This window comes from Monopterus albus, unplaced genomic scaffold (assembly GCF_001952655.1).
Source record: "Monopterus albus unplaced genomic scaffold, M_albus_1.0 scaffold172.1, whole genome shotgun sequence".
Lineage (NCBI taxonomy): Eukaryota > Metazoa > Chordata > Actinopteri > Synbranchiformes > Synbranchidae > Monopterus > Monopterus albus.
In genome coordinates this window covers 568,790-583,393 of record NW_018128052.1, presented here as the reverse complement: position 1 = coordinate 583,393, position 14,604 = coordinate 568,790, and the positions used below count along the sequence as shown (strand labels likewise).

Here is a 14,604-nt window from a genome sequence, read left to right as displayed (position 1 = left end):
AGTAGGACAACCAGGGACGCAGTAGAAAACTGATGCTGCAAAGGAAACGAGGTTGAGGACAATCCTCAACCATACATGCTATATAAGACAACATATACAGTAGCTTCACAAGTTAGTGTAGTAACTGCCTGCAGCCACTATCAGTACATTGCTTGCTCACTGAATTACAATAAAATGGACAGAGAGAGAGAGACACTCTGTGTGTGTGTGTGTGTGAATAAAGGGGAAGAAAGAGAGGACATTATGTCACATCAAGGTAAAACTGTGAAACTATGCACACACACTGCGGATGTCCTCACCCACATTTGTACCAGCTGCATGTAGATCTGAGGAGATACAGTAAAATGGATGATATAAAGCTCTGTGTCCAAACCTCACCTTGCATGTAATTTTAATCTTTCTATCTCACTGTGCCATGCATAATCACTGAGGATCCAGACAGCAGTGTTTGTGTATGTGTGTGTGTGTGTGTGTAAAGGTAATAGACAGAGGGAATGGGTGGGTGCTGCTCCCAGGCTGCCTGAGGAGAGTGTGTCCTTGGACTGCCCTCATCGCTGACGCACACACCCACCCTGTGTCTCTCTCACACACACACACACACTCCTGCCACTGGTTCATTTGGTTTATTTAGTATCTCTCCATATCAAACAAATACAAAACTCGGGCTTGCAAGTGCGCACACACAGGCTCTTAGGTACTGCAATAAATACACTTACTGCTGTGCTGTGTGCATTCATATGCACACACACACACACACATAAATGGAAAGCTCTTAGACTGAGCTCAGACAACTCATCAGGGATGCAGCAGAGTCCCTGTCTGCAGAGAGAAAGAGAGAGATCTCATCTGATGTGGGGTAGAACAAAGGTTTAGGGGCTGCTGGCTGCTGTACAAGGTTGTGATTGTTTTTGTGCACTTATTTTCAATTATCAATGAATCTCCAGGAGGTTCATGTTAAAGGTTCACACATGCACAGACACCAACACTGCAGCCAGCACAGAATACGGACCAACCAACAAAGACACACAAATGAATAAAAGTCCACTCACAGAGATATGTATGCCAATGCGCTCATCTTTTTATTGCACAACAATGTATCATCTTTATACGAACGCTTAAACAACATTGCCACTGACTGACAGATCAGCTTATTGAGAGACACTAGGGTGTGGCTCTGTGTTTTCAGCCAGCAGAGGTGGTGGACAAGACAGCCTTTTAAACACAGGTTCAAATCAGCCCCCTGCCATTGCCATTAGCTGCGTATTTCAGTCTGAAAGGACTGGATGGCAAGAAAAATCACCAGCATCCCAAATATCCCCCCTGATCCTTTGAGATCTTGCTGCGACTCGGACTGGGTACTGATTTGCTCCTGAATTGTAGACATCAACTTAGACATAGCTGGGGTTCTGAAATACTTGAACAATTTTGTTAAGAGCAGAAGCTGAGGAGAGCCTGAGATGGTTGCACACTGGCCTCCAGAGACAGACAGAACACATACTGTGTCAGATATCTGTGCTGTTGTCTATATGGTGCTGGTAAGGTGTGTCTCGTTGCTGCTCGTGCAGGTTGTGGAATGCTACTAAGTCTAGGGATGTGCCAGAGTCATTTCTAGGAGCATTACAGTGTTGTTGTTTTTTTCTTTTTTCTTCCTGTGTTTATAGAACAAATGGAGTCGACCCTGTAATACTTTCCAGCTTGTGCTGGCGTCTCTCTGCTTCATGTGGGTTTCAAACCCCTAAATAGCATCATATTCTCAAGTGGGACCAACATTATAGAAGGAAAGGCACAGGAACACACACACACACACACAAACTCAAGCACACAATACACAGTGACCTGAAGCAGAGAGAAGGCTTAGGTAAGCTAAGCAGGCTACAATAGCTACGACACAAACGTTTAACTGTTAGACTAAATAAAATCATTGTACAGTAGTTGGTACATGACAATGTCTAGGTTTGAAGGTCCCACTAAAAATCATGCACACAACTCTATGTAAATGAGAGAAATATAAGCATGCACTCTGCTATTATATGTCAAGGTAACTCAGCCGGAAGCCAAGCTCATGACTGCTGGGGCCCTTGAGCCAAATTCTGCTTTGGAGAGATCTTGATTTTTTTAACTGGCAAACATCTGTTCATTGTGCAATCAGCATCAGAGTTTAAAGAAATGTGCAACAGTATGATCTGAGAAAACAACTTTGTGCACAGGCTAGTTTTATTTCTGTATTGTTATTGTGCAAGCATCTCCACAGTTTTATTGATGACTTGTTTTTGTCATTTCTGGCTCCGTGCAACAAGCAGGTCATCTAAGCTAACGTCTAGACTGCCAATATCCACCAGAAGCCTCTCAGAGCTCACCCTCTTAGTGTAGAAAAGATTTCTTGCACAGCAGGTTGTGGTAAAAACACAGCAATGTGCCCCACATCCCTGTGTATACCATATGTACAGAACATGAAAGTACAGCATACAGCGCGCATGGTGTTGGAAGGCTCAAACCAACAAAAATGTGCAATTTTGTATTTCCCAAATGAGGGAAAATTATATATACTGACATTGTCATTTTAATTCAGCAATGCTAGTCTTCAAATAATGATTTTAAATATATTGCAAGTTGAAAATAAAACCACATATTTGCATTTTACAGGCACATACATACCACAAAAATAGACTATGTGGAAACTAGATATACTAGGCACAAGGTATATACAGTCCGTGTGCATGGGGCACATTGTAAAAACAATGTCCAAACAAAATATACTGATAAATAAAAGACACTTTTACAAACAAAAATAATACCCTGATTTGCTAACATCTCAACACCAAGGCATTTGGTACCTTTAATATCTGGTACAACAAGAATGAGAGGTTTGAAACTTGGATACTCTCAATAACTGTCAGTCAGTATCAAACATGAGGGATTCCAATCCCACTTCACAGCAAGATCCAGAAGAAGAACCGTTAAACAATCACACTTTGAACCCCTAGTCATCAGGCAAACACAGCACTATATCCCACACACACACACAACATGTCAGCGGAGACTGGAAGCCAACTGACCGAACACTTGTGACACAGACACAAAACAGATAACTGTCAGAAGTATGTGCTGTATCTTCCTCGTGGCTGCGGGTTCAAACAGAGTGGTACTGATCAAAGTGTCCAGGATGCCGACCTTTGAGTGGGACTGCACTACACTATCGGACTGGATGGATGCAATGAAACAGAGACAGTGTCTGATATTGCCTGAAATATTAGCTCTTTAACTCTCCTTCCATCTTGCTCTCACTGACTGTGGACTCATTCATATAATATCAGCACAGTCCTGATAGCAGCTTAATAGGGCAGACTCTGGTATTAGCACAAAGGAACAGGGAAGGGGACCAACTGATTGCACCGGAACAGTACTGAAGCAGACAACAGCTACTGACTGAAATGGACGCAGATCATTCACAACTGTATTGGCATTTTGGTATGTACCTTTCCCATAGGAAAAAAAGCAATACAAAGTTCCTGTGTTGCTGATGAAATGAGTCACAGCACTGTGACCCAGGTATGACAAGGAGCAAGGTTTAGTGCATGTTATTGATCAAACAGGAAGTGAACACGTGGCTGCTCTATAGTAACAATGTGCCAGGGAATACAAGCCATATGATGAAGCCCTTGGGTAAAAACAATCACCTACACCTTGTTTCAAGATTTAACCAGCTCTCAGAAAAAGTGATCAAAACAAAATGACAGGGGGTTATGCTAATAACAATTTAAGGATTATGACTCTACTAGATCTGCCTTTTTTTTCTCGGCCAATCAAAACCGAAAGGAAATCTTTCAGCATGGTCAAACCAACAAACTGATTATTTGAGGATAGACAAATCTACATAAATGAAGGCAAAGCCATGCTACGGTGATGAATACATCACTCTGGAAAGGTAGCAAACCTGAGTGAAATGTGCATTGCATCAATTTTACAGCCTGACTCTGGATCGATGCTCAGAGCTGAAACAATGTGTTATTTAATATATTGAATCAGCTGCCTATTTTCTATCCCAGTTGGATTCACATTTTGTTTTTACAGTTTAAACAGATATTGGGACCAGGAGAAGACTGCAACTGTTTTAGGAGAACACAGTATTGATTTTCATTTTGATCACAAGGTCATAGTGCAACACAAGGTGCTTGACTGGAAATCTTCAGCGCTCGCTTTGGACCGAGGAGTTCAAAGTGGTTACGACTCGCTCTCATTCAGGCCCACCTCAGTAAATAAACTAAAAAACTATATCTTCTCATGTGAGATTTGGGGATTGGGTGTGTGTAGGGGGTCGGGGGGAAGCACACAGATTAAATACAGCGATGTTCAACCCAGAGAAGCATCAACAAACCTAAAAAAAAAATTGCACAAACACTCAGCAACACATGCAACAATGCCCACACCCCCCTTGCATCATAAAATCCTCTTTAAATCTCTGTCTCTTTATTTACATGGCAGTTTGTATTTGATTTGCTGTCTTCCTTCTCGTTCGACATACATTCAGCAAAGAGAAGGCTTGTAGGTTCAACGGGATCAGACTAATTAGAATCAATATAACAAAAGCCTCAGCCTCCAAATTTGAATTATAGGATTGTTGTGGCTCTAAATGTTGAGACATTCATGGGAGTCCGGGCTGTCACAGGGCACATAGAAATATAGAGAATTTTTACAAGTGAGGGATTACTGCCCCACATTGGCTCCCACCCCGCCCCCACCCCCCAAAAGTGACATTTTTGAGGATATGACTTGCTGAACCTAAAGTGTGGATTCTACAATTTGTCCCGTGCTTTTTACAACAATGACACCGTGCGTCCCCTTGTTCCTTCAAACATTTTTGGTTAAGGTAACAACATGGTCACTGGATTACAATACCTCAGATGAAGCCACAACAGTTGCTGGAGTCTTTAAAATTTAACATTAAAAAGAAAACTAAAGGAAAAACAAAAGTTCTCTTTCCTGTACAGCATATGTATAGATATTTATATTCATATATTTTTTATATATAGGCGGGGGAGAGTATTGCAGAATTATATTGCATGTGTTAATCAATAAACCTAGACAAAAACAAGCAAGTATACAGTATGGGTTGTTCACAAATGTTTCCTTTCAATAAAGCTCAGATTATTTTACCACCTTTGCCTTCAGGGTTACAATCAGTAAGCTGACAAAACAGCTGGCCACAATCCAGATGTTTCATGAAAACAGCTCAGGGCCACTGTCAGCATGTCAAACAAAGCATGCTTGACAAACATTGTAGAGTGTGTGAGTCCATTCTACAAAAATTGAACCAAAACATACCAATAAATTCACACACACAAACTTCACATACGTATATACATACATACACACAAACCAAATATATGGCTTCTAACATCGAATCAAGGCAGTTAAATAAATGGCATTTTCTTCTATGTTTCTTTTTTAGTTGATACAGACACAACCAGACTTTGTGTTCAAGCTCAACTTTGGTTTGGGTAGATACAATGAATATAATATCCCTCCGTACTTTTTTCATCAACTATATACACATTGACTTAAGATCGACCAGCGGTCTAAAACACTGTTTTCACTATCATTTTAAACAATATGAAGAGCAATGCATTCTTTTGCTACGACAACTTATACAGAAAAATTACACTCAAAACATTTGTTGAACACTTAAAATGTCATTGTCATTTGACCTCAAGTCCCTGATTTTCATTTTTAAGTCCAGCTCCTGCTAGATTGCATTGCATGGATTCTACACAGTATGCAGTAGTTACATTACACATACTTTTCTTCATATCTTTAACGATAAAGACAGCGATATACAGTAGGTGTTTGGAAGCAGAGTGTAGGGGCTGATACTAAGACTAAAAGTGCTGGCACGGTAGACTAGACCAGTTCAACCTTAACTTATACTAGTTTAATTGTATAGAGTGCTCCTAGCCAAAGTCTCTCAGGACTCTGAGTTGCTTTTTTCGTTCTGCTGACACCAGCACACATTGCGTCCATGTCAGATGACTGGTGGCGTGGGCGGTAGCTGACTGGTCATTTAGCAGGCTGAGAGATCAGCTGGACTGACCTAAGACAAACAGATTCTCATACAAAAAAGGCCTCTTTCCTGAACTCTACCAGGGTCACAAGTTGGAAGACAGCCGGGATCTGGCAGAGTCTAGCTCTGGAAGGCTGACAATTGAATCTTTCTTGGGAACTCCAGAGTCTGGAGGTCCTGTTCCAGCTGCTGCTGCTGCTACTGCCCCCGCTCCCGCAGGTCCACCGGGAGGCGGTGTGGAGGCAAAGGCCACCCTCTGCTGAGCCACCGCTGGTCTTCCCACCCCCGAGGGCCCAGGCAGGCTCGAGTGAGAGGGCTGAGTTGGGCCAATGGAGGTACTGGATGTGCAGGTGGAGGGCGGAGGGCTGGGGGCTGCAGAGGCAGCTTGTGGTATTCCCTCCTGGGGAAGTGAAGGCTGTGAGGCAGACAGGGCCCGGGAATCCTGGTTCAAGTTGCCTGTATGAAGTGAGTGGGCACTCTTGTGTGAGGCAGGCCTCTGCTGGGTCTGTGTGGGACTGGGTGCATGGTGCTGTACTAGGGACAACTGGGATCCAGATGGTCCTGCGCTCGCCATATACTGGAAAGTCCGTCCTGGAGCTGCAAGTGGGCTTTGGACAGGTGGGCTGGAGACCGCAGATCCAAATGCCCCTCCGAGTGTCAGAGGCGGCTGAGACTGAAGAGGAGACATGGCAACTGGGCTGGACAGGTTCTGCATCACCTGGAACCTTCGCACCATACGAGGAGATTGCAGAGTCCCTGGACCCACCATCTGAGGGCAGAAGCTCATGGCCACAGCCTGCTGGAGGGTGGCGATAGCAGAGCCGGTCTGCGGCTGACCAGGGGGAGCAAAGATACCACCAATGGAAGGGGTCATAGACATGGCCCGAGGCCGCTGCAGATCCACCAGTTTCACCATCTCACGGTCGTACTTGACAATCTCCTGGATCATCTCATTTTCCTGATTGTTGAAGACACCAGAGTTGAGATCATGCTGGACCTTGTGCATCAGGATGGAGTTCTTTTTGCCTGCAGGAAGAAATAAGTGAGTTGATTGTTAAAGAGTTGCAAGCTGAAATGAGAAAGGACAGTTCAGAGAGGACAACGAGTAGAATAAAGCATAAATATGGGGAAGCAAGAGGATTTGGAGAGGGGTAACAATATAAAGTAGATATGGCATGTGATGTCCTTCACACCAGGTACATCCCGCAGCAGAACAAGCCTGGAGGAAAAGGGACATTATCACCCTGTACTCTCATCTACTGTTACAGCGTCCTGTGTCACTGTGAAGGAACAGCACGGCTCATTTTACTGCCTATTCCAACATTAACACTGAAAACATTTCCTGAGCACACAAAATTATTTTGTTTTTTTATACTTGGGGTTCACACCAGAGTGCTAAATTAAACAAGAGTAGTATGCAGATACTCACAAATACTCATAATGATGTTATACAGATGTTAGACACTTTTATATTGACAGCATAAATATACCTGTATATCAGGGTCTAATGTTAAGCATGCCTGTATTGGTGTAGCCTTTCCCACATTCAAATGTAATATTCTTTTTTCTTTTGTACCTATGCGGTCTAGACGGTCAATGGCAACGGTCTCAAAGGCTCGTCTCATCATGGGATATTCTTCCAGCACCTCATTGAAGTGGTCAACAGACAGAGAGTAGAGTCGACAGTAAGTCTCTGCTCGTACGCTGGCTGTTCGACGACCCCTCGTCAATAAACAGATCTCTGAAAATAGGAAAGTGTAATAGTTTAAAAAAGAAAGTGAACAAAAAAAGAAGAAAAAAACATATGAAATCTACAAACTGTTGCCTACCTCCAAAATAAGAGCCATCAGACAGTTTCATTGCGAGGGTGCCCTTGGTAATGACGCTGCATACTCCATGCTGGATGAAGTACATTTTCTTTCCAATGGTGCCCTCCCTTATTATGTAATCCTGTGGCTGAAATACCTCAAAATGCAGCTTGGTCAACATGGCTGTCACAAAGTTTGGCTCTGCGTTGGCAAACAGTGGCATGGATGCCACCAGCTTGCGACAGTTGAAGTTAACAATTTCCTACAAAGAGATACATTGTTAGATACAAGAACAACAAAACATATCAAATATCCAACCACAGTACTCCACTGAGGAAAAGTGTGTCCTTCTCCATGTGCAAATACTAGAATGCAAAGGCTAAAACAAATTCTGTGTTCACAGTGGATACAGTCAATCATTTTTAACTAGCTCAAACATAAAACAATTTCAAAGTACAACTTCAGTGCTGTACTATACTACAACAAAATTAGAAGTTGATACTTATGTGTGGAAATTGTGTGTCTTATTGTAGGTTTACCTCTCTGAGAGGCTCGCTGAGTTCTCCCAGAATGCTCTCCTCGTCAAACATCTTGCCCTGGTATCTGTGCTCATAATAGTCATGGATTTTCTGTCGGAAGTCAGCAGGCAGCTTGTGGAAGGACATATACTGCTCCACTTGTTTGTACTAAGAGGGAGTGGGTGAGACAGAGATAATGTTCTGTTAAAGCAGTGCATATAATGATTTTCAAAAGATCTTCAAAAGCTGTGCTTAGTAACACACACTCAGTAAATTAACTATTGCATTATACAAGTGTAACCATAGATTGGAGTTGCAGATCAGTTTTGGCTTAGCAACCAACATGTAGAGCATGTGTTGCACTTGCCCCTTTTTATTTGTATTGTATATGTCAGTGGATTAGTGTGGTAATTTTCTTGTCAGCAAATCCTGTGAAAAGACCAAAAGAACAATGAATTAATTCTGCAAGTATTGTCAGTATAGTTAAAGCCTGATATACTCATTCCTCTGTGCCATAGAGCCCCACTGTCGTTCAAAAACTAGAGCCACGCCATTGCATATTCCTTCATTATGATGAACATGGGCACTGTAGTTTAATTCGATTCAATCCCACATACACTGTTGTGTTGGATCAAATATTCACTAGAAATGCCAAACATATATTTTGAGCCCCAAATATACACAATTTACTTCCATTTCAGTAACATTTGCTAAAAGCTACAGGGTCCAGCACACTGAGCAAGAGGAAATATTCACTAGAAAAGCCAAACTACAGGGTCCAGCACACTGAGCAAGAGGCGGGGTACACCCTGGACAGGAACCAGTCTAACACAGAGCCAACGCAAAGATAACCTCTCATGCTCATATTCACAGCTACGGGCAGTTTAGAGTCACCAGTCAACCTAAGGTGCATGTCTTTGGACTGTGGGAGGAAGCACCCGAAGAGAACCCATGCAGGCACAGGGAGAACATGCAGACTCCATACAGAAAGGCCCCAGTCAGCCATGAGATTTGAACCTGGAACCTTCTGATTGTGAGTCTGTGCTAACTACTGCACTATTTAATTCAACACAACAAAATTAAACAGCACAACAAACTACAGCCTCCCAAACAGATACATCTCAACACTGACAAGTAACAAATAGCATCTCATTTCAGGATGATGTAGTTCAAAGTGTTTATTTTGTCATATGCACAGTTAGGAAACATGTTTCCCTGTACAATGAAATTCTTACCATGTGCCATGTAACAGTCTTTACCCTTTTTACTTCCAGTGAGTCATCAAACACAAGACAAACATCCACACTATTTTAAACCAAAACGAACACACTCACCCTTTGACCAAAGCTACCTAAAAGTTGATCAATGCCCAATCAATAGAAAGTGAAGGTTCCAACATGGCAACAACACAATCAGCTCCCATTGTTGAGATATGCTTGTGACGAGCCATCCACTGGGGACCCAGAAATTATGTGGCTACAGAGAGGAAGAGTGATCAATGGGGCAGTAAACAGAAGAGACAGTAAACTGGATAAAGATTTCTGCTTGTACTTTGCTGTCACGCTGTGTACACTTAAGCCCAGCTCAAATGGAAAGCTTCATAAAAGCCCAGATCAACCCTGCACCCATGAAGCTGTCTAAAACACAATTTTGACAGGAGGTGTGACAGCTCAGTGGGTTGGCACATAGTGTACTTACAACTTTCAGGGACTGAAGAAGTCATCATCTGTACCACCTCTATCCCCCTGGTCCTAAAACTTTACTATGTGGTGAGTGAACACTACAAAGACCGTCAGCTAGAATCAAGAGACCTCCGCTGACATGGTGTGTCCGAGGTTTACAAAACTGCAGGCTCTAAATCCTCAAGAGCACTGGAAACTGTTTGCTATCAGAAACAGAAAGACTGGCTCTCTGTTTGAAAGACATATTTGGCAAACAAATATTGGACACCCCTAATTGGTGCCACCCCTGCCAGAGTCTCCCAGCTGGGAGTAAATAAGGAAAGCAGCCAAAGTTAGCTAAAGAAATCTTCTCTTACTTCATTACATTATGACAGCAGTACAGTAACTCATGTTGAGTGGAAAGGTATCTAGATGACCCTACTACAGTACACTAATTACAGATAATTTTGTCTTAGCACCTAAAACAACAAACTAAACACCATCCAGAGAGTAAAGGTTCACTTAACTAGGGTTACATTAGCATGAAAATTATTCAGACTTGAGTCATTATTCATAGTATTTACAGTGCATTCGAAAAAGATTAAGACAACAGAACGTTTTGTTGCACTGTTGAATCTGCAGCTGGTGTGTCTTTCACGGAACAGAAGTGCTGACTGTGAACAAAGTTTATGTGTGGGTCAATCAGTGAGGGAAACCCTCAAATTCCCTGCAGAGATGCAGTGGCTGAGCAGCTGTGGTTAGACATGAAACTCATTCCAGTCAATTGGGATTCGACTAAGTCCCAGTAAATGAGGCAGCAAGAGCTTATCTATTGAACTTAGATGGTTGCATTTAATGACTTTACTCTGAGAGCCTTGTCACAGTGCGCTGTATCGACCATTGCAGGGCCAAACTGAAATCTCTCCAGTGTCACAGAGGATAGGGAGCAAGTGCTTGGCCAGTGCATCACAACACCTAAAGTGGACTGACACCCAAATGAAAGTGAAAATGACATCCATTTTCTGTATCGCTTTGATGACAGTATATGTGGCGGCAAAATGCTCCGCTGACATTTTGCCATCTGAACTGCAGTTTTTGGAGCTTTGCAATTTGTAATTCAGAGGAAAATGTGTGACGAGTTTTGTTTTTGACTCTGATTGTAGTTTTCTAGTTTTAGTCACATAGCAGACTGATTTGGCCAAGAAGTGGTTTAAAATGGCACCACTAGCACAGAGTTGGTACTGACATGCGATATCGGTGCCAAGAAGTACCCAAGTGTGCCAGTGACGGCACAGCATTGCAGATGGAAAACAGAACATGAGCCGCTAGTTGATGGCAGTATCATCAAATTATCTCTTTGGGTCATGCTATCATAGCTACATGTGAGCCACACATTTAAGTAAAACGTGTACACCCACCAAATGGATCTGCACAACTTCCAAAAATCAGTACTAGTTCAACCAAACAACAGAACAGCACTGACTTTCCTAAATATCCTTTCCTTTCCTCTCTTCTGTTCACCCTCTTCTGATCATTCATCCCACCACCTCACTCCATTGGAAATTCTAATTCGGGTTTATCCCAAAGGCCATGTGGATGTATAATTCATTTGCCTCATTCCCTGCTAAATCACCTCTTTATAATATGAAGCATATTCACCAAAAAGAAGGAAATCAGATAGTGGTAAATCAGAGCTGCTCTTGTCTGTCTTCAATTCAAAGATGTGTAGAGAGGGAGTGAAAACACACTGTGGGGTCTCACACTGTACAGACCCTCACTAAAGAACTGAAGCATTAAGGAAACACTGAAAATCCTATAATTCAGTCAAAGGGAGTGTCGATCAAAGGAGACAAGGGTTTTTACATGAGAAACACTTTCTAGCAGAGTGATGAATAGCATTTGGCACAACTAAAGAGGCTGTTTTTGTTGTTTATAGTGAACAGGAATCTCTTTGGCCACTACCTTTGCAAAGTCAGCCTGGTTCTGGATAATTGGAGCCATTAGTGACAAGGAGTCTGGCTAAGAGAAAACAGATCTGTGTTGATGATCTGTTAATGGAAAATCCTGTGTGAGGTCATAAAGATGTGATAATTAATGCAAAATCTTTGCCAGTAGCATTATGTTTCTAATCTACTGTCTGTTGGACCTCATAAAGGCACAACTCGTGATCTAAAGGTGAAGACCACCTGCTCAAATCAAAACACAGAATCTGTAATCTGTTATTTTTCAGCTATTAGGATGGTTTTAAAATTGCTAATTTATCTTAAGAACAATGTGAATTTTCCTAACACACAAAAAAACACAAAAGCCTTTAGTTTATCTGAAAAATTCAAAATATTCAGATTTGGAGACCCATGATGTTCCTGTATAGCATCAAATGGACTCTAACCAAACAATGACTGAATATTAATCTGCACTTTTTAAAATGCTAAAACAGTTTTTATATAGATAAGAACTACTGTATTTATAAGTAATAAATAAGAATAGGCCTAAAATGTAGATTTTTGGATAACTAAAATGTGTCAAATATGTAAATTTATCTCAAATGTATACAGTCAAAAAGAGGGAATAACAAACAATGTTTCAGTGAACTCCTGGTGACATGTCGCAGAAGGAAAATCACAGGTCTAAATAATATATACAATAACGACTGTCTTGCATTTAGTTGTTTCATTTTCAGGGTCCTTGTTGTATGCAAGCTAAATCATTAATGATAGTTACTCCTGAGCTTTTCTTACGGTGACAGGTCAAAATGTTTGCTGTGAAAAGGTCACATGTTTATCAATCAAGTCACACTCAGGTCATTTTTGGGGGGGGACTGTAACTACGAGCAGCTGAGTCAGAAAGAACCATTCACATCAGCTTTGCAGTTGTAATTCTGAGCCAGAAGTATCAGCAATTTCTGACAGTGATGATATAAAACTACAGAGGTGTTACCAGACTGCAGGTGAAATGGCTGCACCACCATAGCTGTGTGTTGTATCTAAATAAATCCTTTTTTTCATTCCAGTTTTTAACACCAGTACAATAGCTTTTTGTTTGTATCTGGTTTCACCTTTTAAGTAATCACTTCAGGTGCAAAACAGCACAAAAGAAGAAGTGATGTAACCATCTTGGAATACTGTATGAGCTTTTCCAGTTCCACTTATTCTGCCAGCAGCAGCATGGGACTATAATCAGGCCAAATAAGTGTGGGTGGACCTTTGTGACTTTGTGTGAAGGGCCTTTAATGCCGCATTTTCCAGTGACCTAGCACATTATTACATAAAACAGGGTATAATGACGAAATCACAAAGAACATGATGCACCAAAAACAGAGAAGTGTTTCTTTTGGCTGGATGTGTAGGTTTGAAGGTCAGATATCAACAAGCACAATTTCTGAAGAGCAGCTTTCCAAAAGCCCACAGCTAAATCTCATTTGCATTGTTTTCAGGTGCATAAGAAGTGGCACAAATGAAGCAGCTCCTTTCTATGCAGGTCTATCTGCCCCTCTGCTTTGCATCACTGTGCACTGTTACCATGTATAAATAACTCCTAGGTCTCTGCACCAAAGCCACTAAGCCAAATTCTCCCTAAATTTAACCTGCATGGATTTTGACGCTGACATTACTGGTGGGCTGAAATGGAAACTTCCACACAGTGCTAGCTCGAGTGTCGCTGGGGCTGTAACAGACTTCCAGCAGACTTCTTTTTGCTAACACTCTCCAAATGATAAAAATGACACTCACAGTCCTATCTGGAGGCATGGTGAATTCACCCAGCAGCATCAGCATCGGCCTCACTGGCACGGCAGGGACTTTTCTGCTCTGCTTCTTCTTCTTTTAATAAACACATCTTCGGATCAAATACTAATCCTCGCACAGCAGCAGAAAATGAAAAGCTGACAACTGGTCAGAAAAGGGCTTGGAGGAAATTCACTTTCCTGCTCTCAGCAGAAAAAAAAAGCATCCTGTGTTGTAGTGAGGATGCATTAGAAAATGTGGGAATACAAATAGTGTTATGAATACATTTCTAATGTGAAAGCATATCTGGCTTTTACTTCCTGAATTTATCCTCAACACTGTTTGAAGATGATAAAAACTTATACAAGACTTTTGTCAGTGTTAACGACTGCTTGCAATCAAATCCAATCGGATATTTGAAGCTGAGGGGGAAACTTAAAGTGTAATGATCAGTAACAGAAAAGGACTGTTTCTTTCTTGGAGAAAACATTCTTCAAACATAACCACAAAGGATTTCTCTCTAGCCTTTTAAATCCCATTATCTGGGAAACACAATAATGATGAAAGCACCGGTCAGCACTCAACTTGCTCGTTGTCAGACATGATTTATACGCACAGTTCATCCGTATAGCTCATAAAAAATCGGACAAAAGCCAACAAAAGCACTCTAAATGCATTGAAATAGACAGTGTTCAAACAGTGCACCAGGACATGTGTCAACAACAAGTCCCTCTTTTCTCCCACAGAGTTCCTCTCCCCATCACTTGCTCCCTGTTACAGGCAGTTAGCACTGCACCTCTCAAGGACACCACCACCAGAGAGGAGAGAAACAGGGAA

General features: G+C 41.8%; 1 protein-coding gene across 1 annotated transcript in view; it reads right to left on the bottom strand.

The window, feature by feature from the left end:
- Positions 1-1,066: 1,066 nt before the first annotated feature.
- LOC109969328 (potassium/sodium hyperpolarization-activated cyclic nucleotide-gated channel 2) overlaps positions 1,067-14,604 on the bottom strand; it is a 29,785-nt gene continuing 16,247 nt past the window's right edge. The window contains exons 5-8 of the mRNA XM_020616142.1: positions 8,406-8,552; positions 7,888-8,128; positions 7,635-7,799; positions 1,067-7,084 (exon numbers count right to left, since the gene is read on the bottom strand). Coding sequence (XP_020471798.1) covers positions 6,144-7,084; positions 7,635-7,799; positions 7,888-8,128; positions 8,406-8,552 — 1,494 coding nt within the window. The 3' untranslated portion in view covers positions 1,067-6,143. The remainder of the gene's footprint in view (positions 7,085-7,634; positions 7,800-7,887; positions 8,129-8,405; positions 8,553-14,604) is intronic.